This window comes from Nycticebus coucang, chromosome 1 (genome assembly GCF_027406575.1).
Source record: "Nycticebus coucang isolate mNycCou1 chromosome 1, mNycCou1.pri, whole genome shotgun sequence".
Classification (NCBI taxonomy): Eukaryota; Metazoa; Chordata; class Mammalia; order Primates; family Lorisidae; genus Nycticebus; species Nycticebus coucang.
Window position 1 is genome coordinate 137,909,916 of NC_069780.1, and position 24,043 is coordinate 137,933,958.

General features: G+C 43.2%; 1 protein-coding gene across 3 annotated transcripts in view; it reads right to left on the reverse strand.

Annotated features, from left to right (window-relative positions):
- The window catches only part of OCLN (occludin), a 74,963-nt gene that overhangs the window by 14,347 nt on the left and 36,573 nt on the right, over nucleotides 1-24,043 (reverse strand). For all 3 annotated transcript variants that reach the window (XM_053589239.1, XM_053589249.1, XM_053589260.1), the window contains exon 5: nucleotides 5,848-5,993. In XM_053589239.1, the coding sequence (XP_053445214.1) occupies nucleotides 5,848-5,993 (146 nt within the window). The remainder of the gene's footprint in view (nucleotides 1-5,847; nucleotides 5,994-24,043) is intronic.

The following is a 24,043-nucleotide window of genomic DNA, read 5'->3' on the forward strand; positions in this document are numbered from 1 at the left end:
AAAGTTCTGGGGTCTAAATTGGGAGTATAAACTGGTACAACCTTTATGGAATATAATTTTACTACATTATAAAATGAAAAAAATGCACATTTCCTTTAGCCCAGCAATTCTGCTAATAGTATTTATTCACAGATGTGCAAAGTGGTAAATGTGTAAGGTAATTCCCTGGAGCAGTTTGTAACAACGAAATAGTAGGGGGGGTATGCATCAGCATGGGATTAAGAAAAGATAATATATCCATTTGCAGGCTAATTATGCAGCCTCAAACAGCATTAAACTCTTTGTATACTGATATGAACAATCTCTAAGATAAGACATATTGCTAACAATGCATTTATAATACTACTATTGGCCGGGCACGGTGGCGCACAGCTATTATTCTAGTACTCTGGGAGGCCGAGGCAGGTTGTTTGCTTGAACTCATGAGTTTGAGACCAACCTGAGCAAAAGCGAGACCCTGTCTCTTCTAAAAATAGAAAAACTGAGGAAAGAGACCACTTGAGCCCAAGAGTTGAGGCTACTATGAGCTATGACACCACGGCACTCTACCCAGGGGTACAGCTTGAAACTCTGACTCAAAAAAAAAAAAAAAAAAAAAAAAATGGAATGCTAAAATTGTAAGGGGAAAAAAAAATCAATATACACATTGTGCCAGCATAGTTATTAAAATCTCTGGAGGGATAAAAAAGAAATTGGAGACACTAGCAGCTTCTGGGTAGAGGAATTAGGTACCTGCTACATTTTGACCCTTTAAAATTTTATATTATATGAATGCTTTTTGCTTTGTTTTGTGACACAGAGTCTCACTCTGTCACGGTGGGTAGAGTGCCATACAGTTCACAGCAACCTTAAGCTCCCAGGTTTGAGCGATCCTCTGGACTTAAGTCTCCCAAGTAACTGGGGACTACAGGTGCCTGCCACAACTGGCTAGTTTTACTCTTACTCAGGCTGGTCTTGAATGCCTAAGCTCAAGCAATCTACCCTCCTCAGCCTCCCAGAGTGCTAGGATTACAGGCGTGAGCCACCACAGCAGGCCTAAGATAACTAAGATTTTTAAATTGTTCCAAATGAATATGCCAAACTATCTTGGTTTTCATGAAAAGGGACATCTGGGAATGCTGTGTAACCCATGCAGGCCTCACAATTTAGAGGCACAACTGATCACGATATGCAGCATAGAATTTATTTTGTATATGTGAAATGTCTATAAATCACAGCTTAATACTTTTAGAAAGATTATTTGTCTACTTGGTCCTAACAGCCCTTGTCCCTAACAGCCTCACATGTGGTTTTGGTCAAAATCCAAACAGAATAAAGGACAAAAGAAAAAAATGTGCTTTCTCGAAATCATTCACATCTAAAATCAATAGCAAGGTTGATTTTTTTTTTCTATTTTGGAGACAGAGTCTCACTATGTCACCCTCGGTAGAGTGCTGTGGCATCACAGTTCATAGCAACCCTAAACTCTTGGTTGGACTTAAGCGATTCTCTTGCCTCAGTCTCCCAAGTAGCTGGAACTACAGGCACCCGCCTCAAGGCCTGGCTAGCAAGGTTGATTCTGAAGAACAAAACAAAAACATGTATGTGGGGGTTGAAGGCGAGTTAGACAGATCATCAATCTTTCTCCATTCCAGGATAATAATAAAGCCTAATGTCCTCAAACTAATTCCACAATTAACTCAGCAGTTGCTGTCATACCATGGGTTTCCTGGCCCAAACTACGGTACACTTAACGTGGATCTCTGTATAACCTGGCTTACTAAATGGGAGTGATGGGTTGGGGATAAAACTTTGAAATAACAGAAAAAGCTTTCCAGTTATACACACTTAACTCAGAACACTCAAACTAGCTGAAAGGAAGTTTTATATGTTTTTTTGGGGGGAGGGGAGTCTCCAAAGGAATCTGGAGTTCTAGAATTACAATTATGTAGTCATAATGACACTTCAGTCAACTATGGACCAATAAAAGTACAGTGCATGCAATTATATATAGTAATATTTGGCAGTAATAATAACCAACCACGTTACTGGCTTATTTACTGTACCATACATGTTTTCATTATTTGAGAGTATGCTCTACTTATTTAAAAAAAAAAAGTTAACTGGTCTCGGTGCCTGTAGCTCAAGTGGCTAAGGCGCCAGCCACATATACCAGAGTTGGTGGGTTCAAATCCAGCCCAGGCCCGCCAAACAACAATGACAACTACAAAAAAAAAAAAAAAAAAAAATAGCTGGGCATTGTGGCGGGCGCCTGTAAGTCCCAGCTACTTGGGAAGCTGAGGCAAGAGAATCGCTGAAGCCCAAGAGTTGGAGGTTGCTGTGAGCTGTGATGCCACAGCACTCTACCAGGGGCAACAACTTGAGGCTCTGTCTCAAAAAAAAAAAAGTTAACTGTAAAACTGACTCAGGCAAGTCTTTCAGGAGTTATTCTAGAAGAAGACATTGCTATCATAGGAGATGATTGTTCCATGAAGATGCTCCAGTAGGACGGGATGTGAAGGCAGAAGACATATTGATAATCCTGACCCTATGCAGGCCTATGCAAATGTGTGTGTTTATAGCTTAGGGTTTTTTTTTTTGTTTGTTTGTTTTTGAGACAGAGCCTCAAGCTGTCACCTTGGGTAGAGTGCCCAGCAACCTCCAACTCCTGGGCTCAAGCAATTCTCCTGCCTCCACCTTCCAAGTAGCTGGGACTACAGGCACCCGCCACAACACCCAGCTATTTTTTGGTTGCAGCCGTCATCATTGTTGTTTGGCAGACCCGGGCTGGATTTGAACCCACCAGCTTAGGTGTATAGGTGTATGTGGCTAGCACCTTAGCCACTTGAGCCACGGGCGCCGAGCCTATATCTTAGTTTTCAATAGAAAAGTTTAAAAAGAAGAAAAGAAAAAACTAAATGTGAAAAATAGAAGAAAAGCTTATAGAATGTTAATACTAAAAAAAGTTCTTGTGGCGGGCGCCTGTAGTCCCAGCTACTCGGGAGGCTGAGGCAAGAGAATCGCTTAAGCCCAGGAGTTAGAGGTTGCTGTGAGCTGTGTGAGGCCACAGCACTCTACCGAGGGCCATAAAGTGAGACTCTGTCTCTACAAAAAAATAAAATAAAAAAGTTCAATGTGTTTGTGTTTAAAGCTCAGTGTTATTACAAGAATTAAAAAGTTAAAGTTAGGCCAGGCACAGTGGCTCACACCTGTAATTCTAACACCCTGGGAGGCCGAGGTGGGTGGTTTGCTTGAGCTCACAAGTTCAAGACCAGACTGAGCAAAAGAGAGATCCCCATCTCTACTGAAAATAGAAAAACTGAAGACATGATTGCAAGAGGGACTTTACCTAACAATTGCAATCAGTATAACCTGGCTTATTGTACCCTCAATGAATCCCCAACAATAAAAAAAAAAAAAAAAAGAAAAGAAAAATTGAGGCAAGAGGGTCGCTTGAGTCCAAGAGTTGGAGGTTGCTGTGAGCTATGACGCCATGCCACTCTACCCAGGGTGACAGCTTGAGATTTCATCTCAAGGAAAAAAGAAAAGAAAAGAAAAGAAAAAAAAAGTAAAAGTTATAGTTTGGGCCTTGGTAGCTTACCCGTGTAATCCCAACACTCTGGGCGGCCCAGGCAGCAGGATTGCTTGAGCTCAGGAGTTTGAGACCAGCCTTAGCAAAGCAAGATCCTGTCTCTACTAAAAATAGAAAAATTAGCTGGGCATTATGGCCAGTGCCTGTGGTACCCACTATGTGGGAAGCTGAGGTAGGAGGATTACTTGAACTCAGGAGTCTGAAGTTGCTGTGAATAAGGCTGATGCCACAGCATTCTGACCTGGACAACACAGTGAGATTCTGTCTCAATACACACAGACACACAAATTAAAGTTACAGTAAGCGAAGGTTAATTTATTGCTGACAAAAGTTTCATGAATTTAGTGTACCTTAAGTGCACAGTGTGTATAACGCACAGCAGGGTCCTGGCCTCCACATTCACTCCCCACTCACTGACTCACCTGGAACAACTTCCAGTCCTGTAAGCTCCATTGATGGGACCTGCCCTACACAGGTGTACCATATTTATCTCTTATACCATATTTTTACTGTACTTCTTCTATGTTTAGATACAAAAATACTGACCACTATGCTATAACTGCTTACAGTACTCAGTACAGTCATGTATTTTTTCTTTTTTTTTGTAGAGACAGAGTCTCACCTTATCGCCCTCTGTAGAGTGCTGTGGCATCACACAGCTCACAGCAACCTCCAAATCCTTGGGCTTAGGCGATTCTCTTGACTCAGCCTCCCAAGTAGCTGGGACTACAGGCGCCTGCCACAATGCCCAGCTATTTATTTGTTGTTGTTGTTGTTGCAGTTTGGCTGGGGCTGGGTTTGAACCCGCCACCCTCGGCGTATGGGGCCGGCGCCCTACCCGCTGAGCCACAGGCGCCGCCCTACAGTCATGTATTATACAAGTTTATAGCCCAGCAACAACGATAGGCTGTACGATACCGGCTAAGTATACAGTAGGCTATACCATCTAGGTTTGTGCTCAGACCCTCTATGACATTCATACAGGGTGAAATCGCCTTGTGGCTCATTTCTCAGAATACATCCCCATCATTAAGGAACACTAATTTATCATCCTTAGGCAAAAACTGCATCAAAGTCCATGAAAAACCCCCAACATTCTTCTTTCATCACTAGTCATTAGTTTGAATTACAATTGGGCTTTAGGGTAAATGTGTCCACCACAGTGATACCACTTCAGTAACCATAATGGCACCTACCATAGGCCAAGCACTCATGGGGGTGAGTCTCCCAGCAATATGGAGAAGCAAGCACAGCCAAAAAGATACTAGAATCCCTGAATTCAAATAAAGTCTTCTAGTTTAGCAGAAATGTATATGCACAGGGTTGAGCAATGTGCAATTTCCCCCTTCTATTCATGAATCTAATAATAGCCAAAGGAGAGACTGAGCACAGCACTGCTCAGTAACTGTCTTTAATCCTTGCCTAAACTTCAAAACCAGAAATAGGAAAGGAGAACCCAACCCAGCCTTTCAATTAAGCAAGTGAAAAGCATTTTCAATTTAGTAGGGAAAGAGGACCTTGCCCTCCTCATCCTGGTTTTCTAAGTAGCCCTAAGCCTTTGTAACATTAAGATCAGTCTTCACCTTCTAAGGGCACTGTTGGATTTTTTAAAGGAAAATGTCACAAAACAGTAAGTGTTTTTTTTTTTTTTGTAGAGACAGAGTTTCACTTTATCGCCCTCGGTAGAGTGCCGTGGCGTCACACAGCTCACAGCAACCTCCAAATCCTGGGCCTAGGCGATTCTCCTGCCTCAGCCTCCCGAGTAGCAGGGACTACAGGTGCCCGCCACAACGCCCAGCTATTTTTTTTGTTGTTGCAGTTTGGCCAGGGCCGGGTTTGAACCCACCACCCTCGGTATATAGGGCCGACGCCCTGCTCACTGAGCCACAGGCGCCACCCTAGTAAGTGGTTTTAAATATGTGAAAATATTCAGGTTTGCTTGGGAGTTTTTTGGTTTTTTTTTTTTTTTTTTTGAGACAGTCTCACTATGTCACCCTGGGTAGAGTGCCATCACAGCTCACAGCAACCTCAAACTCCTGGGCTCAAGAGATCCTCTTGCCTCAGCTCCAGAGTAGCTGGGACTACAGGTGCCCGCCACAACACTGGGCTATTTTCAGAGACCCTCACTCTGGTTCAGGCTGGTCTTGAACTCCTAAAAATCAGGCTAGCCACCCACCTTGGCCTCCCAAAGTGCTAAGATTATAGGCATGAGTCACCACGCCCAGCCCAAATATTTGTTTTTGGACTTGGTCTGTCAACTAAGAGATGCTACTTACGGTGTAGATTTATAGGAAGACTCTGGATAAAACCGCTTGTCATTTACTTTGCCATTGGAAGAGTATGCCAAGGAACCATCAACTCTCTCAGCATAGTCAGAGAGGGGTGGAGGCATGTCTTGCGTGCCTGCAGACACATTTTTAACCTATAAAAAAGCCCACAGAGACACAGTTATTATTTATCCAGAAATTTACAGAGGAAAGAAAATAATATAAATTACCTAATGTTTATTTGGCTTATTAAATGCTATTAGCACTACTAATATAAAGGCAATCATTTCAGGTTAATAGTCAAATCATTATTTCTATACACATGAACAGGACTACTGCTAGTTTCGAAAGACCAGGATGTATTTCCAGTGGTGGCGCCTGTGGCTCAAGGAGTAGGGTGCCGGCCCCATATACCAGAGGTGGTGGGTTCAAACCCAGCCCTGGCCAAAAACTGCAAAAAAAAAAAAAAAGCAGCAGAATGTATTCCCAAGAAGCAAAAATCCAATTACCTGAGCATCACCCTAATTTGGTTGGTGGAATTGATAGTGATTTTCCTACTCCACCCCATCTCCATCCACATTAGAAAATTAAAATCTCATTAAAATCTCTCATAAAATAAAAACTCATTTTATCTCATCCACATGAGGAAGAACAGTCTCATTTAACATAGGCTAGGTCTGAGTTCAAGAACTTTCATTTCTAATAAGGTCTCAGGTAATGCTGAAGTTGCTGTCTGGGCACTACATTGGGAAAACACTAAGACAAAGCACACTGGTTCTTCTCACTCCATTGCTCACTAACCATGGCATATTAAAACCACAAAAAAAATTAAGAAGCTCAAACTGATAGCTGTTTTAATGAGATTTGTTTATTCTCCTTAACGTACATTCTCAATGGCTATTTCTTTTTTTGAGACAGAGTCTCACTATGTCACCCTTGTTAGAGTGCTGTGGCGTCATAGCTCACATCAACCTCAAACTCTTGGGCTTAAGCGATTGTCTTGCTTCAGCCTCCCAAATAGCTGGGACTACAGGCGCCTGCCACGACACCGGGCTATTTTGTTGTTGTTGCAGTTGTCATTGTTGTTTTAGCTGGCCTGGACTGGGTTCAAACCCGCCAGCCTTGGTGTATGTGGCCGGCACACTACCCACTGAGCTGCGGGCGCCTCCCTCAACAGCTCTCTTATTAACAGTCTATACAGTATATCACAACATCACTGCCTTTCCTTTTTACTTTCCTCCCTATTCCATTCTGATGTAAGTGAATTCACCCTACAGGAGTATGCATCAGTGATTATGTCTTGTTAATTATATTTCTATATAAATACTAATCTGAGGAATTCAAGCCTTTTTAAATTACCTGGACCAGAGAAGCATTAAAATGAAACAGCAATCACATCCTATTTCCCTTCCTGAGCTATGTAATCATCTCTTAAAACGGCTTAACCTAAAAATATTGCACACTGGACACCATAACCCACACCCCAGGCCTGAACAATGTATAACCAATCACTAATCAGTGTTATTTCTGAAACCAATGACAATTCCTGATAACTTTCTATCCGTCCACTCCCTGCTCCCACTTTTTTTGCATTTAAAAAACTGCTTGTGGGCTCAGCGCCGGTTGCACAGTGGTTATTGTGCCAGCAACAACTGCAACAAAAAATAGCTGGGCATTGTGATGGGCACCTGTAGTCCCAGCTACTTGGGAGGCTGAGGCAAGAGAATTGCTTAAGCCCATGAGTTTGAGGTTGCTGTGAGCTGTGACACCACACACTGTACTGAGGGTGACGTAGTGAGACTGTCTCAAAAAATAAAAAACAAAAAAACTGCTGTGGTCGGGCGGCGCCTGTGGCTCAGTTGGTAGGGCGCCGGCCCCATATACCGAGGGTGGCGGGTTCAAACCCAGCCCCGGCCAAACTGCAACCAAAAAATAGCCGGGCGTTGTGGCGGGCGCCTGTGGTCCCAGCTGCTCGGGAGGCTGAGGCAAGAGAATCGCTTAAGCCCAGGAGTTGGAGGTTGCTGTGAGCTGTGTGAGGCCACGGCACTCTACCGAGGGCCATAAAGTGAGACTCTGTCTCTACAAAAAAAAAAAAAACTGCTGTGGCTGGGCTTGGTGGCTCATACCTGTAATCCCAGCACTTTGGGAGGCTGAGGCAGGTGGATAGCTTGAGTTCAGGAGTTTGAATATAGCCTGAGCAAGAGGGAGACCCATCTCTACTAAAAATTGAAAAACTGAGGCCAGGAGATTGCCTGAATACCACAATTTGTGGTTGCTGTGAGCTATGATGCCACGGGACTCTAACCAAGAATAACATAGAAAGACTCTGGTCTCAGAAAAAAATTTTAAAAAATTAAAAAAAAAAACCTATTTGTAACAAAAGTTGAATGGAACACTCACCAAGGAAACCTGGAAGTGTATCCTAGGTGACTAACCTCAAACTTGATCTCCCCAAAACTCTCCATATTAAGTTTTTATTTTTGTTAGAGACAGGGTTTTATTCTGTTGTCAGATTGACATTAATATGGAGGGGTTGGCTGGGCCCGGTGGCTCGTGCCTGTAATCCTAGCTCTCTTGGAGGCCAAAGAGGGTGGATGGCCTGAGCTTGTGAGTTCAAGACCAAAGTGAGCAAGAGCAAGACTTCATCTCTAAAAATAACAGGGCATTGTTGTAGGTACCTGCAGTCTCAGCTATTTGGAAGTCTGAGGCAAGAAGATCACTTGAGCCCAAGAGTTTGAGGTTGTTGTGAGCTATGATGACACTACAGCACTCTACCTAGGGTGACAGAATAAGACTCTATCTCCAAAAGAAAAAGGAAAAAAAAAAAAAAAAGGAGGGGTTACCCCAGAACTTTTAGAAGAGAAAAAAGCTTTAAATTTAAAAAACATAGCCAAGGCTCAGCACCCATAGCACAGTGGTTATGGAGCCAGCCACATGCACCGAGGGTGGCGGGTTCAAACCTGGCCCAGGCCAGCTGAACAACATGACAACTGCAACCCCTCCCCCACAAAAAAATAGGCGGGCATGGGCATTGTGGTGGGTGCCTATAATCCCAGTTACTTGGAAGGCTGAGGCAAGAGAATCTCTTAAGTCCAAGAGTTTAGGTTGCCGTAAGCTGTGACACCATGACACTCTATCCAGGGTAATAGCTTCAGACTCTGTCTCAAAAAAAGAAAAAAAAAAAAAAGCATAGCCAAATTAGATTCCCAGTATTGTTGTATTTTCTGTAACAGCTCTGACACTCTTTAAATTTCACTTAAAAGTCTTATTGCATATTAACTCTGCAAATCGATAAAAAGTAATTGAAAATACCAAAGACTACCAAGTAAGTGCTCATACCAGATAAATTTAGGTGTTTTAATACAAAGGAATAAAAGGAAGGTGTGGAAAAATAAAAATAATCTATAAATTACTTCTGTGAAAAGGAGTAACTTTTCTGAAATAGGGGGAGTAATTAGCTGGGTGATAAGAAGTATGGATGGTATCAGATTACCTGGGCTCACCCCCTTTTCCTCATCTGCCAAAAATGGAGAAAACTACCTACTTGATAAAGTTGTTTTTCTTTTCTTTTTTTATTGTTGGGGATTCATTGAGGGTACAGTAAGCCAGGTTACACTGATTGCATTTGTTAGGTAAAGTCCCTCTTGCAATCATGTTAAAGTTGTTTTTCTTTAATTTCAAATTAATACCAGGGTACAAATGTTTAGGTTACATTGTTTTCAATTCTAAGGTAAAGTTCAAGTTGTAGTTGAGCCCTTCACAGAGCTTCACAGAGGGGGTGCACTGAACACTCTTATATTGTACACATTAGGTGAGATCCTGCCAATTGCCCTCCCTCCTCCTTGCTAGACTGTATTTGTGTTTTTTCACTTGTATTGGTGTGTAGTTGTTTATATATTGGTTTCATACTAGTATTGAGTACATTGGATATTTTTTTTCCATCCTTGGAATACTTTACTAAGAAGAATGTGTTTCAACTCCGTCCAGGTAAATATACCAGCTATAAAGTCTCCATCTTTTCTTTCTTTCTTTTTTTTTTTTTTTTTGTGGTTTTTGGCTGGGGCTAAGTTTGAACCTGCCACCTTCGACCAGCGCTCCACTCCTTGAGCTACAAGCGCCACCCTAAGTCTCCATCTTTTCTTATTGTTGAATAGTACTCCATGGTAGGCCACAGTTCATAAAGTTGTTATGATGACTAAATGAGATGATAAGGTACCACATTTACCACTGTGCCTTTTTTTTTTTATTTCTTTTTTTTTGAGAGTCTTGCTTTGTGTCCCACGTGAGAGTGCAGTGAGACGACCATAGCTCACTGCAGCCTCAAACTCCTGGGTTCACAGTAAAATCTCAGAAAATTCTAGAATTAACACCACTGGATCTTATCGAAAAATTTTATAGAATTTGCAGGTAACAGAAGACTTCTAATTGGATTATTTTTCTATTATAAAGCCTTGCAATTGGTTTTAGCATCACTATTGTCTATCTCTCTGCAATATACGCACTTTGTCTTCAGTTTTCAATTCTTAGAAGCATTAAAATATGACACACCCTCTTGACTATCACAGTGCAGTATTACATACCAAAAACTGTTTACCTACCTCTCAAAGTACACAGAGATATTTTTGATTGTTTAACATTCAGACTCAGAGAGGAATGGAATCATTTCCCTCAGAAAGTGGAATTTGGCAGCAACTATGAAACCACTGGGTGGGTTGCCACAGAGTAAGCTTAGATCCCACCACAGGGGGGAGTGGGTGGGAACAGTTCAGAATTCCTTACAACACAAGTTGCTAAGCTTCACAGAGCAAGGGCAAATGCTCTCGCACACCAAAGTCCTATTCTTATTCCAGAGATCTCAACAGAATTTAAAAAGACTTCCTTTTCTTAAAAACCCATCATAGGGGCTCGGCGCCCATAACTCAGTGGTTAGGGTGCCAGCCACATACACTGGGGCCACATACACAGGTTCGAACCTGGCCCAGGCCTGCTAAACAACATTGACAACTGCAACAAAAAATAACTGGTGTTGTGGTAGCCGCCTGTTATCCCAGCTACTTGTGACACTGAGGCAAAAGAATCACTTACGCCCAAGAGTTTGAGGTTGCTGTGGGCTGTGATGCCACAGCACTCCACTGAGGGTGACGTAGTGAGACTCTGTCTCAAAAAAAAAAAAAAAACTATTATAGGCTTCCCTGGTCCCTTCCTCCCCACCCCTAGTGTGGACTTCAGCAGAGCCTGGGTGTCATTTTAGAGAGTTCTTACTGGCTAAGCATGCCCTTCCCCTCCAGTTAATTCTTAATTGGGCTTCGCATCTTTGCTCAAGTGCCACCACCTCCTAGAAGCCTTCTACACAAATCCTTCCTGGGTGAGGCACCGCCCTGTCCTCCTACTCCCACACCACTGCAAAGGAAACTCCCACCAGAGCACTTAGGCATTGTGAAACAATTGCTCAAAGTACAATGGCTTGCTCACCTATCTCCAACTTCAGTAGACAGAGGACTATTCTTTAGCTGCCACTCACTGACTGCTTATAATGAGCCAAATATTAAACTGACAGATCATTTAGTAGGCACAACTTTACAGGTAAATATCATTCCTATTTCAGAAATAAGGAAGCTGTGACTCAGGAGGTTAAACAACTTACCCAGGGACCCAGACCTAGTTAATGATAAGGTGGGGGAGTTTCCTACCTTCCTCTTTTGAGTCTCCAAAGCTCTGCACAGGGCCTGGCACAAATCACGAGGCAAGGGTTTGCTGTGTAAAAGCTATCTTATTGATTACTGTTCTGTGGACCCAAGTGTCTAATCAATGAGCCACTCTGAGCTGAACTTTTATCTCCTAGTATCAGCAGAACTAGACTAGCTTGAGCACTAACTCCACCCTTCAGCACAGATCTCTGATTACTTGCCTTAACTCTTTCTTTATATATGCATAAAAACTCCGAGGCAGTGTTCACTTCAGCAGCACATACACTAAAACCAGAATAATTCAGAGAAGATTGCGAATTTGGGTACCTGGATGGCACCCAAATTCACGAACCGCTTCATATTAAAAAAGAAAATCCTACCTGTGGCTCAGCGGAGTAAGGCGCCAGCCCCATATGGTGGAGGTGGTGGGTTCAAACCCGGCCCCGGCCAAAAACTGCAAAAAAAACCCAAAAAAAAAACAAAAAAAAAAAACTCTGTTTCAAAAAAGAAAATCCTGGGGGTAGTACCCTTGCGGCTCAGTGGGGAGGGTGCCAGCCCCATATACCGAGGGTGGTGGGTTCAAATCAGACCCCGGCCAAACTGCAACAAAAAATAGCCGGGCATTGTGGTGGGCGCCTGTGGTCCCAGCTACTCAGGAGGCTGAGGCAAGAGAATCGCCTAAGCCCAGGAGTTGGAGGTTGCTGTGAGCTATGTGACACCACAGCACTCTAATGAGGGTGATAAAGTAAGACTCAGTCTCTACAGAAAAAAAAAGAAAAAAAAAAGAAAATCCCTAGCCAGCTGTGATGCCAGACTCAAAGATAAATAAGCAGCAGTCTTCATCCTCAAAAGTCTAGAGGCACAGGCAAAATAACATTTGTAAAACAAGGTTTAAGGTCATTTTTTTTCCGTTTTATGCTTCACTTTACTGCCCGCCCCCAAACTAAAATATCACTTTTTCTCTAACCTACTTCATGGTACCAACACAAAGATAAACCCAATGAGGAGTGACTTTTTTTTTTTTTTGAGGCAGAGTCTCCCTTTGTCGCCCTTGGTAGTGTGCCATGGCATAGCTAACAGCAACCTCAAACTCTTGGGTTCAATCAGTTCTCTTGCCTCAGTAGAGACTTAGTAGTAGCTGAGACTACAGGCACTCACAACACCCAGCTTTTTTTTTTTTTAAAGAGACCAGGGTCTCGGCTTAGTGCCCATAGCTCAGTGGTTAGGGCGCCGGCCACATACCCCAAAGCTGTTCAAACCCAGACAGGGCCTGTTACTTAAACAACAATGACAATTGCAACAAAAAGATAGGTGGGCGTTGTGGCAGGCACCTGTAGTCCCAGCTACTTGGGAGGCTGAGGCAAGAGAATCATTTAAGCCCGAGAGTTTGAGGTTGCTGTGAGCTGTGATGCCACAGCACTTTACCGAGGGCAACACAGTGAGACTCTGTCTCAAAAAAGAAAAAAAGACTGAGACCAGCCTAAGCAAGAGTCAGACCCCAAACTCCTGAGCTCAGACAATCCACTGGCCTCAGCCTTGGCCTCCCAGAGTGCTAGGATTACAGGTGTGAAGCACTGTATCTGTTTTTTTTTTGTTTGTTTGTTTTTTTAAAAGAGATGAGGTTTTTGTTCAGGCTGGATCAAATTCCCTTAAACAATTTTCCTACTAGCTGGGACTATAGGTATGCACCACCACACCCAGCTTTTTTTTTTTGTAGAGACAGAGTTTCACTTTATTGCCCTTGGTAGAGTGCCGTGGCATCAAACAGCTCACAGCAACCTCCAACTCCTGGGCTTAGGCGATTCTCCTGCCTCAGCCTCCCGAGTAGCTGGGACTACAGGCGCCTGCCACAACGCCCGGCTATTTTTTTTGTTGTTGCAGTTTGGCAGGGGCTGGGTTTGAACCCACGACCCTCGGCATATGGGGCCAGCGCCCTGCTCACTGAGCCACAGGCGCTGCCACCACACCCAGCTTTTAAAGATTAAGATCCTGAAAAAGGCAGGGCATGATGGCTCACCCATCATGTGCTCAGATCCTAGCACTCTGAGAGGCCAAGAAGGATGGAATGATTGCACTCAGGAGTTCAAGACCAGCCTGAGCAAGAGCCAGACCTCATCTAAAACTAGCTGAGCATTGTGGCAGGTGCCTATAGTCCCAGCATGTTGGGAGGCTGAGGCAAAGAGGTCGGCTTGAGCCCAGAGTTTGGGGGTGCTGAGAGCTATGATGCAAGAGAATGAGACTGTCTCAAAAAAAAAAAAAAATCCTAAGAAAAGCAATTGGGCATAATCCTAAACAGCAAATAGTGAACAATTTTGCCTTAACTAAGAAATCAGGGGCAGATGAAAATACAACATAAACAAAATTTGCCTTAAACTAAACCCTCAGAGAAAAGTTTGAGAGTGAATCATTCCCCAAATTGAATGTTGGAACTGCTGCTCTACACCAGCGTGAAGCCTCAGGACTCTGGGGCTGATCCAGCTCCTCTCCCAGGGTCAACAGTGTGTTAGGGACTTCCTCAGGGAAGCAGAAATCCACACAGCCGAGCCCAGCTGGCTTCTCTCTACTGAGATCCGCCAAAGGAGTCCTAGTGTCCTGCTGTCCCCTCCCCACATTTAGGCTTCATAAAGGGAAAGACAACACAGCAGAAGGGAAAAGAGTAGGCCGAGGCTCTCAGGGAGAAAAACACACACGTAACCAACCAAAGAGTGACTCAGACTCATGCGAGATTAAATTTAAAAAGACAAGCATTCACACAGACCATGTTTAAGGAATATTCATCATTCCATTATGGGATACACAGGGAAGATTTATTAAGAGTCATTACCATCTCCTCATGGGTAAATAAATGCATATCAAAGACTTGAACAGGCATTCTCTCTAAATTTGAGTATTGTTAGTGCTTTTTGCTTAATACAAATATTTGTTGCCTAATGGCTTCCAAATTATATGGGAGTCTGTACATGTTTCCTCTTATAAGTTTCATTTTTAAAAGTGGTTTAGCACACAAAAGCTATTTTTGTTTGATATTTTGAGTTTTGTGTCTCTATGAATTAAATCTGTTAAATGTTTCAGAGTTAACTACTTTTTTGGGTAATGGTTTGGAATAAAGTTTGTTTTTTAAACCCAAAAATAAATTTTAAATAGAGTCATTACCATCAAGAAAGAATGTGTTTCTGAAGTACCAAAATGAAATAAATATGACTTCAAACTATCTTTACAAAAGGTAATTAAGATAAGGACAAATTTTTATTCAAAGTTCAACTGAAGTGATCTGATTACATCACTTCTAAAAGAAAATCTTTGAAATGAATAGTATCTCATGTTCCTTGGAGAGTTCATGAAAACTCCCGAAAGCCCTGTGGGAGGACAATAGGAAAACAGAAGGCAGCACACCCTTTAGAGCCGCTCAGGTGCTCTCTCCAAACATCTGCTTTCCTCACCTGGGACCAGGAGGGCACCACTCCATGGGTTGGTCCCACCTTCCCCACCCTGACTCCTTGAAGTCAGATAGGAAATTAAAAAGTCAAGAACATTCTAGGTCACTTTGTTTTACAGGAGATTTTCTTTCAAAGTTTGAGGAAAACCCTTATCTCCACTTAAATCAATTTCATATTTCATTTGGAATTAGTAAAAGGATAAATTGCGATGATAACCATGCCCTATTTCTCTCCTCATCCTGCCTTCATTCCTAGTTCACACACAGGAGTACCAGAACAGACCTGCCACAGCCTGGGAGCAGTGGCTCACACCTGTAATCCCAGCACTTGGGAGGCTGAGGTGGGTGGATTGTCTGAGTTCACAGGTCTGAGACTAGCCTGAGCCAGAGCAAGACCTGATCTCTAAAAATAACTGGGCGTTGTGGCAGGCACCTGTAGTCCCAGCTACTCAGGAGGCTGAGGCAAGAGAATCGCTTGAGCCCAAGAATTTGAGGTTGCCGGGAGCTGTGATGCTACAGCACTCTACAGAGGGTGACAAAGTAAGACTCTGTCTCAAAAAAAAAAAAAAAGAAAGAAAGAAAAGAGAAGAACAGACCTTCCTGCATGCAGCTGGTCTAGCAATAAGACAAAAGTTATCTACCTTTAAGGAGGAAAGGAAAGTTTACCTTCTGAGTACTTATCATGTCCCAGGCATGTTTATTCATTCCTTACCACCACCCAGAGAGATATGATTATCTCTATTTTCAGATGAGGAAATTGAGCCTCTAAGGTTAAATTAAGTTCCCCACACAGGTGAAGCAGCAGAGAGCTGTGAATGCCAGCTCCTCTTTCCAGCATAAACACACTGCCCCATCAGGGTGTGAGGCACCCAGCTAGCTGGGTATTTTGACCATTCTCTGTAACAAAGGAAACCATTAACACTGCCTTAAACTCCTCACTATTTTGAATTTTGTTTTGTTTAGTTTAACTTTGTAAGAGCAGCTTCTGACACAAAATTATGAGTATCTGCTTCAGTCACCAGGTGCCTATGTTCAGGTTAGACTACAGGAACACTTCACGCAGAGAGAAACACAAGGACTTATCCTGCACTGTAATTAAAGTGGAGAAATAACTCCGGCATGGGAGGAAGGAGCACCTTAATCTCCAGGATCATCTCCAGGGTTACAATCTGCACATTCCACCTTCACTGCCATCTGCCCGTGCACTGCAGGTTCTCAGGAGTAAGTGGGCTGACTCGTTTTTCCTGTTTTCTGATATCTAATACCTGCAGATGCTCCCCTCAACAAAAGCTTAAAAATTGCCTCTGGAAAGTTCTCAGACTTTTCTCCACCTTTGGTCACTTGAAAGGAGATGTTCCCACCTCTACCAATCCCACAAATGAAGCGATCACAGGCCAGGCTCATATAGCACTGAGGATTCAACAAACATGCTGTCCCCTACCCGGCTCCTAGGACTATCATATTCTGGCAAAGATGAATTCTAGACCTCACTACAAGTCAATGAGTTATTAGGGCTATGAGAAGTGGTGAGGTGAGAAACCTTGTACTCAGCGAGTTAAGCCTTCGAGGCACATTTCCAGACACAGAAATCCTAACAAAGATCATGTTAGTTTGGTACACACAGCCCTTATGCCAAAGCTTTTCAACAGATGTGCCAAAAGGCACAAAATATCTTAGTCCTCAGACCTGAGAGCCAGTCATCATTGCAGTTCCAAATTCCTTTCGGTTTATTCCAGGATGTTTTACTAATGCTATCATTTTCTAAGGATGCCATAAATGCAGAAAAGGCCTTCTGCATACATTAACTCAAATGCTAACTGGGCTCGAGGTGTAACAGTTGGGTGCATCTACAGAACAGTGGTTCTCAAAGTACAGTCCCCAGCCCAGCTCCATCAACCATACTTGCTCAGGCCCTGCCCAAGCCTGCTGAATCAGAAATTCCAAGGGTGGGGCCCAGTAACCTGCTTTCATAAGCCCTCCTAGTGATTCTGATGTCTGCAAAGATTTGAGAACCAGTAATGCAGACACAATTCTCCTCCACGTTGCAGACAACTGTGCCTCAGAAAGACCTAACATAAAAGGTGTCCTCTGCCTGTGGGGACGCACAAACCCAGCAGTGTCTGGTTTTCTGACCTACGTTTAGTAGAATAACCTAGAGCAACAACGAGGAGGTTCACGTAACATGAGAAGAGCATTTAAGGGTGTCTGCTCTTACCACAGTGGAACCGTTAGCTGATTCTCAGCAATGAAACAGCACCTGTGTCATATAATCAAGGCCATGGAAAAGGGATGGAACACTTCTTTCCTAACTGAACAGGAGAAGGCACTTTGGCTTATATCTATAATGGGTTAGCCATTTATGAAAAGTACACTAATAATCGTGCAAGAGATTATACTTAGAACTATGCCTCAGAGGCTGACCTTTACCCCATCAAAACTTGTAACAATCCAAAAAAAAACTTGTAACAATCAAGAGTATCAGAGGCGCCTGTGGCTCAGTGAGTAGGGCGCCGGCCCCATATGCCGAGGGTGGCGGGTTCAAACCCAGCCCCGGCCAAACTGCAACAAAAAAATAGCCGGGCGTTGTGGCGGGCGCCTGTAGTCCCAGCTGCTCGGGAGGCTGAGGCAAGAGAATCGCGTAAGCCCAAGAGTTAGAGGTTGCTGTGAGCCTTGTGACGCCACGGCACTCTACCCAAGGGCGGTACAGTGAGACTCTTGTCTCTACAAAAAAAAAAAAAAAGAGTATCAGAGAAACTGGTAGAGTTTTGCCAGCTCAACAATTGCCAAAAGATAAAAAGTAGAAAACACATTAGGCCAATAAACACAATGACATGTTCAGAAACGATACAAAGACAACAGTGATATACTTTTACACATTTGTTTGATGGGCAAAAAATATCATGAAGTCTAACAATACCAAGAATTTTCTGGTGAGGTTATAAATGGGTGCACTTTGGAAAATAATCTGGCATTATTTTATAGAGATGTACATTCACCAACTCCGTATCCCAGGGGTTCCACTAAGGTACATACCCAAGAGAAACCTGAACAAGTATAAGTGATTTTAAAATATTCATACCATTTTTTTTAATATTCATACCATTTTTAATGTTATTGATAATCCAAAAGGCCATCAATACACAACAGCATAAACTATTATGAAATGTTACAAAACAGAGAATCAGACAATGAATGACATCAGATGTTGTCCAGCTACCTACAACAACATGATGGATCTCACTACGTAATGCTAGTGACAAAGGCAAGTGCCAAGATGTTATACTATATACAGGGACACCTTTCATAAAGTTAAAAAAAAAACCTAAAACAAAGCAATATATTGCTGAGGCACACATATGTGGTAGAAACTTTTTTTTTAGAGACAGAGTCTCACTTTATCGCCCTCGGTAGAGTGCCGTAGCATCACAACTCACAGCAACCTCCCACTCCTGGGCTAAGGCGATTCTCTTGCCTCAGCCTCCTGAGTAGCTGGGCTCACAGGTGCCTGCCACAACGCATGGCAGTTTGGCCAGGGCCAAGTTTGAACCCACCACCCTCGGTATATGGGGCTGGCGCCCTACCCACTGAGCCATCGGCACCGCCCGGCAAAAACTTTTTCTTTTTTTAATTGAGACAGAATCTCATGTGGCACCATAGCTCACAGCAACCTCAAACTCTTGGGCTCAAATGATATTCTTTGCCTCAGCCTCCCAAGTACCTGGGACTACAAGCACCTGCCACAATGCCCAGCCATTTTTTAGAGATGGGGTCCCAGCCAGACGCAGTGGCTCATGCCTGTAATTCTAGCACTTGGAAGGCTGACGTGGGTGGATTGCCTGAGCTCATGGGTTCAAGACCAGTCTGAGCAACAGCAAGACCCTGTCTCTACAAATAGCTGGGTGTTATGGTGGGAACCTATAGTCCCAGCTACTTGGGAGGTTGAAGTAAGAGAATCACTTGAGTCAAAGAGTTGGAGACTGCTGTGAGCTATGACACCACAGCACTCTACCAAGGGTGACAAAATGAGATTGTCTCAAAAAAATAACAAAAGAGACGGGGTCTCACTCTTCTTCAGGTAGTCCACCCACCTCGGCCTCCAGAATGCTAAGATTACAGGCATGAGCCACTGCGCCTAGCCTGGTAAAAACTTTTTTAAAAGCAACGTATAGGCCAGGTGCAGTGGTTCACTCCTGTAATCCTAGCACTTTGGGAGGCCAAAGCCTGTGTGAGCCTGTAGTCCTAACTACTCAGATGGCTGAGTCAGGAAGTTCTCTTGACCTCAAAGTTTGAGGTTGCAGTGCGCTATGATGACACCATTGCACTCTAGCCTGGGCAACAGAGCAAAACCCTGTCTCAAAAATAAAAAATAAAAAAAAAAAAACGATATAATAAACTCAAGATAAGTCACCTCTGAGGACAGCCAGAAGCAGGAAGATTAGAGACAAAAACTGCATAGGATAATGTAAAATAATCTTAGAACTGTATTGTAATTCTTTTTTTTTTTTAAAGACAGAGCTTCAAGCTGTTGCCCTGGGTAGAGTGCTGTAGCATCACAGCTCACAGCAACCTCCAATTCCTAGGCTCAAGTGAGTCTCCTGCCTCCGCCTCCCAAGTAGCTGGGACTACACACGCCTGCCACAACACCTGGCTATTTTTTGGTTGCAAATGTCGTTGTTGTTTGGCGGGCCCGGGCTGGATTCGAACCCACCAGCTCAAGGTATATGGGCTGGTGCCTTAGCCACTTGAGCCACAGGTGCTAAGACTGTATTGTAATTCTTAAGAGGGATGGTGGATCTGTGAGCGTTCATTGCAAAACAAATAAATAAATGTAACAAGAATGCTATGTGTTGACCAAAGATGACGTGGATTAAGCTATTTCTGTGTATCTGAAGTCTAATTTTAAAAAAGGTAATCACTGAGAATTTATCTAAGACCTTGTTGGCATGGAAATGCTCAATTAGGGTTTTAATCCTGGCTTGTCACCTACTGTGTGACCCTAGCCATGTGAATGAAAATGCTATCTATTGACATAAAGACAAATTTAACTTCAGTATCAATTTTCTCCATTCTCTAAAGATTTTATCATACACCTACTTTACAAAAATGACAGCCTTTTGCACAATTGTTCTGGTCAAAATGCATTCAAAAAAGGAAGAGTCATCAAAAGACTCAACTTTCACCAAAAATATAAAACTTCTGGGTGGTGCCTGTGGCTCAGTGAGTAGGGCGCTGGCCCCATATATCAAGGGCAGCGGGTTCAAACCCAGACCTGGCCAAACCGCAACAAAAAAATAGCCGGGCATTGTAGCGGGTGCCTGAAGTCACAGCTACTTGGGAGGCTAAGGCAAGAGAATCTCCTGAGCCCAGGAGTTGGAGGTTGCTGTGAGCTGTGTGACACCACAGCACTCTACAGAGGGCATTAAAGTAACACTGTCTCTCCAAAACACAAAAAAAGAAAGAAAAGAAAACTAAACTTCTGGCTTGGTGCTCGTAGCTCATTGGTTAGGGTGCTGGCCACATACGCTGAGGCAGGTGGGTTCAAACCCGGCCCAGCCCTGCTAGACAACAATGACAATTGCAACAGCAACAACAAAAATAGCTGTATGTTGTGGCGGGCACCTGTAATCTCAGCCACTTGGGAGACTGAGGCAAGAGAATCGCTTGAGCCCAAGAGTTTGAGGTTGCTGTGAGCTGTGATGCCCCAGCACCCTACCAAGGGAGACACAGTGAGACTCCGTCTCAAATATATATATACATACACACATATTTATAAAACTTTAACATTACTCAAAATTCAGGTTTTGCCATTTAAGAATAACATTAAGGGGCGGCGACTGTGGCTCAGTCAGTAAGGCGCCGGCCCCATATACCGAGGGTGGCGGGTTCAAACCCGGCCCGTGCCAAACTGCAACCAAAAAATAGCCGGGCGTTGTGGCGGGCGCCTGTAGTCCCAGCTACTCGGGAGGCTGAGGAAAGAGAATCGCTTAAGCCCAGGAGTTGGAAGTTGCTGTGAGCTGTGTGAGGCCACGGCACTCTACCGAGGGCCATAAAGTGAGACTCTGTCTCTACAAAAAAAAAAAGAATAACATTAAGTTACGGTTTATCTAATACCCTAATAAAAAATAAATTTTCAATCTAAATAAAGAATGGGCTTTAGTTAATAATATCTATATTAGTTGTAACAAATGTATCATATTGATGTAAAATGTTAACAGTAGGGAAACTGAATGTGGTAGTCTATGTGAAGGCTTTGCACCCCATTTGCAATTTTTCTGAAATCTAAAACTATTCCAGAATGAAAAGTTTATTTTAATAAACTAGATTGTATTAATGGCTATACAACACTCTTAAATTTATTAAAAATCATTTCATGGTAAATTTATAATGTGTGAATTTTATGGTACATCAATTGTACTTCAATGTCTCTGGTGGTCTAAAGCTCTAGATAAAAAAGGTGAGAGGAATTTTATGCCAATCATGGATGTAAAGTGTGCCATGAACTGACATATCTTTAACTCAACCCTCTTTACACATTTAGTCCACATGAGGTAAAAAATAAAATAATTTTAATAAATTTTTTATTAAATTTTAAAATAAAAATTTTATTTTTTTATTGAGACGGAGTCTCACTTTCTGGCCCTCGGTAGAGTGCCGTAGCATCACAGCTCACAGCAACCTCAACATCTTGGACGTAAGCAGTTCTCCTGCCTCAGCCTCCCAGGTAGCCTTGGGACTACAGATGCCCGACAGAACAGAACATCCGGCTATTTTTTTGTTGAAGTTGTCATTGTTGTTTGGCAGGCCTCAGTATATGTGGCTGGTGCCGTACTGAGCTTCAGGCGCCGAGCTGAAATTTTATTTTTAATAAAAAAAACATTTTAAATAGAAGAGAAACTATAGAAGGGTATCATTTAAACCAGGGGTCTAACCTACGGTCCACTGGCAGCCCACTGATTTTGTAAATTTTTTTTTTTTTTTTTTTTGCTTATCTGTAGTGTTGGATATCATGAAAACTATGCATGGACTTTTTTTGCTAATCAGCTTTCCTTAATGTTTGTGCATTTAATATGTGGCCCAAGACAACATTTTATTTATTTATTTATTTTTGAGACAGTCTCACTATGTCACCCAGGGTAGAGTGCCTGGCATCACAGCTCACAGTAACCTCAAACTCGTGGGCTTAAGCGATTCTCTTGCCTCAGCCTCCCGAGTAGCTGGGACTATGGGCGCCCACCATAATGCCCAGCTACTTTTGTTGTTATTGCAGTTGTCGTTGTTTTTCTAGCTGGCCTGGGCCAGGTTTGAACCCTCCAGCCTCGGTGTACGTGGCCAGCACCCCCACCCACTGAATTATGGGTGCCGCCCACGACAACTCTTGTTTTTTTTGTTTTTTTTGTTTTTTTGTAGAGACAGAGTCTCACTTTATGGCCCTCGGTAGAGTGCCGTGGCATCACACAGCTCACAGCAACCTCCAACTCCTGGGCTTAAGCGATTCTCTTGCCTCAGCCTCCCGAGTAGCTGGGAGTACAGGTGGCCGCCACAACGCCCGGCTATTTTTTTTTTTTTGGTTGCAGTTCAGCCTGGGCCGGATTTGAACCCGCCACCCTCAGTATATGGGGCCGGCGCCTTACCAACTGAGCCACAGGCGCCGCCTGACAACTCTTATTCTTACAATGTGCAGCAGAGAGAGAGAAAAAGTTTGGACACAATTTTAAACCTTGAGGGAAATACACATATAAGATTTTTTGGGAGCAAAGAAACAGATGGGAAAATGTACGTACATAAAATGTAAGAACACTGTCAATTACACTTTAGTACAATGCCTTAAAAAAATAATAGTCAGGGGTGGTGCCTGTGGCTCAAGGAGTAGGGCGCCGGTCCCATATGCTGGAGGTGTCGGGTTCAAACCCAGCCCCGGCCAAAAACCACAAAAAAAAAAAATAATAATAATAATAATATTCAGACTCGGTCGTGTACACCTGTAGTCCAACTAGTTGGGAGGCAAAGGCAGGAGGATCACTTGAGCTCACAGATTTAAAGCCAGCCTAAGTGATACAGCAAGAAATTGTCTCTTAAAAAAATAAATAAGTCCCACTGTAGGGCTGGGCTCAGTGGCTCACACCTGTAATCCTAGCACTCTGGGAGGCCAAAGAGGGTGGACTGCCTGAGCTCACGAGTTTTAGACCAACCTATGCAAGAGCGAGATCCCCGTCTCTAAAAATAGCTGGGTGTTATGGCAGGTGCCTGTAGTCCCAACTACTCAGAAGGTTGAGGCAAGAGAATCGCTTAAGCACAAGAGTTTGAGCTTGTGAGCTATGACACAATAGCACTCTACCAAGGGTGACAAAGTGAGACTATCTTAACCAAAAAAAAAAAAAACTACTATAGATAAAGGTGAAAAATCACAACAATCTGGGAGAAAAATATTAGTAACATAATATTAACATATGAAAAACTCTAGTGAAAAAGTAAACAAACCAAAAGAAAACCATGCCACGCCTTAAAATCAAGTGATTAAAAATATAAATTGCCAACTCAAAAAATATATATAAATAGCAGATAACACATGGTTAATCACAGGATTTTTTTTTTTTTTTTTTTGCAGTTTTTTGGCTGGGGCTGGGTTTGAACCCGCCACCTCCGGCATATGGGGCCAGCGCCCTACACCTTTGAGCCACAGGTGCTGCCCACAGGATTTCTTTTTTTTTATTTTTTGAGACAGAGTCTTACTTCTTCCCCTCCGTAGAGTACTGTGGCATCATAGCTCACAGCAACCTCAAACTCTTGGGCTCAAGCGATTCTCCTGTCTCAGCCTCCCAAGTATCTGGGACTACAGGCACCCACCACAACACCTGGCTATTTTTCTGTTGCGGTTGTCATTGCTGTTTAGCTGGCCCAGGCTGGATTCGAACCGACCAGCCTCAGTTATGTGGCCAGTGCCATACCACTGTGCTACAGGCGCCGCCCAGTCACAAAATTTTTTTTTTTTTTTTTTTGTAGAGACAGAGTCTCACTTTATGGCCCTTGGTAGAGTGCCGTGGCATCACACAGCTCACAGCAACCTCCAACTCCTGGGCTTAAG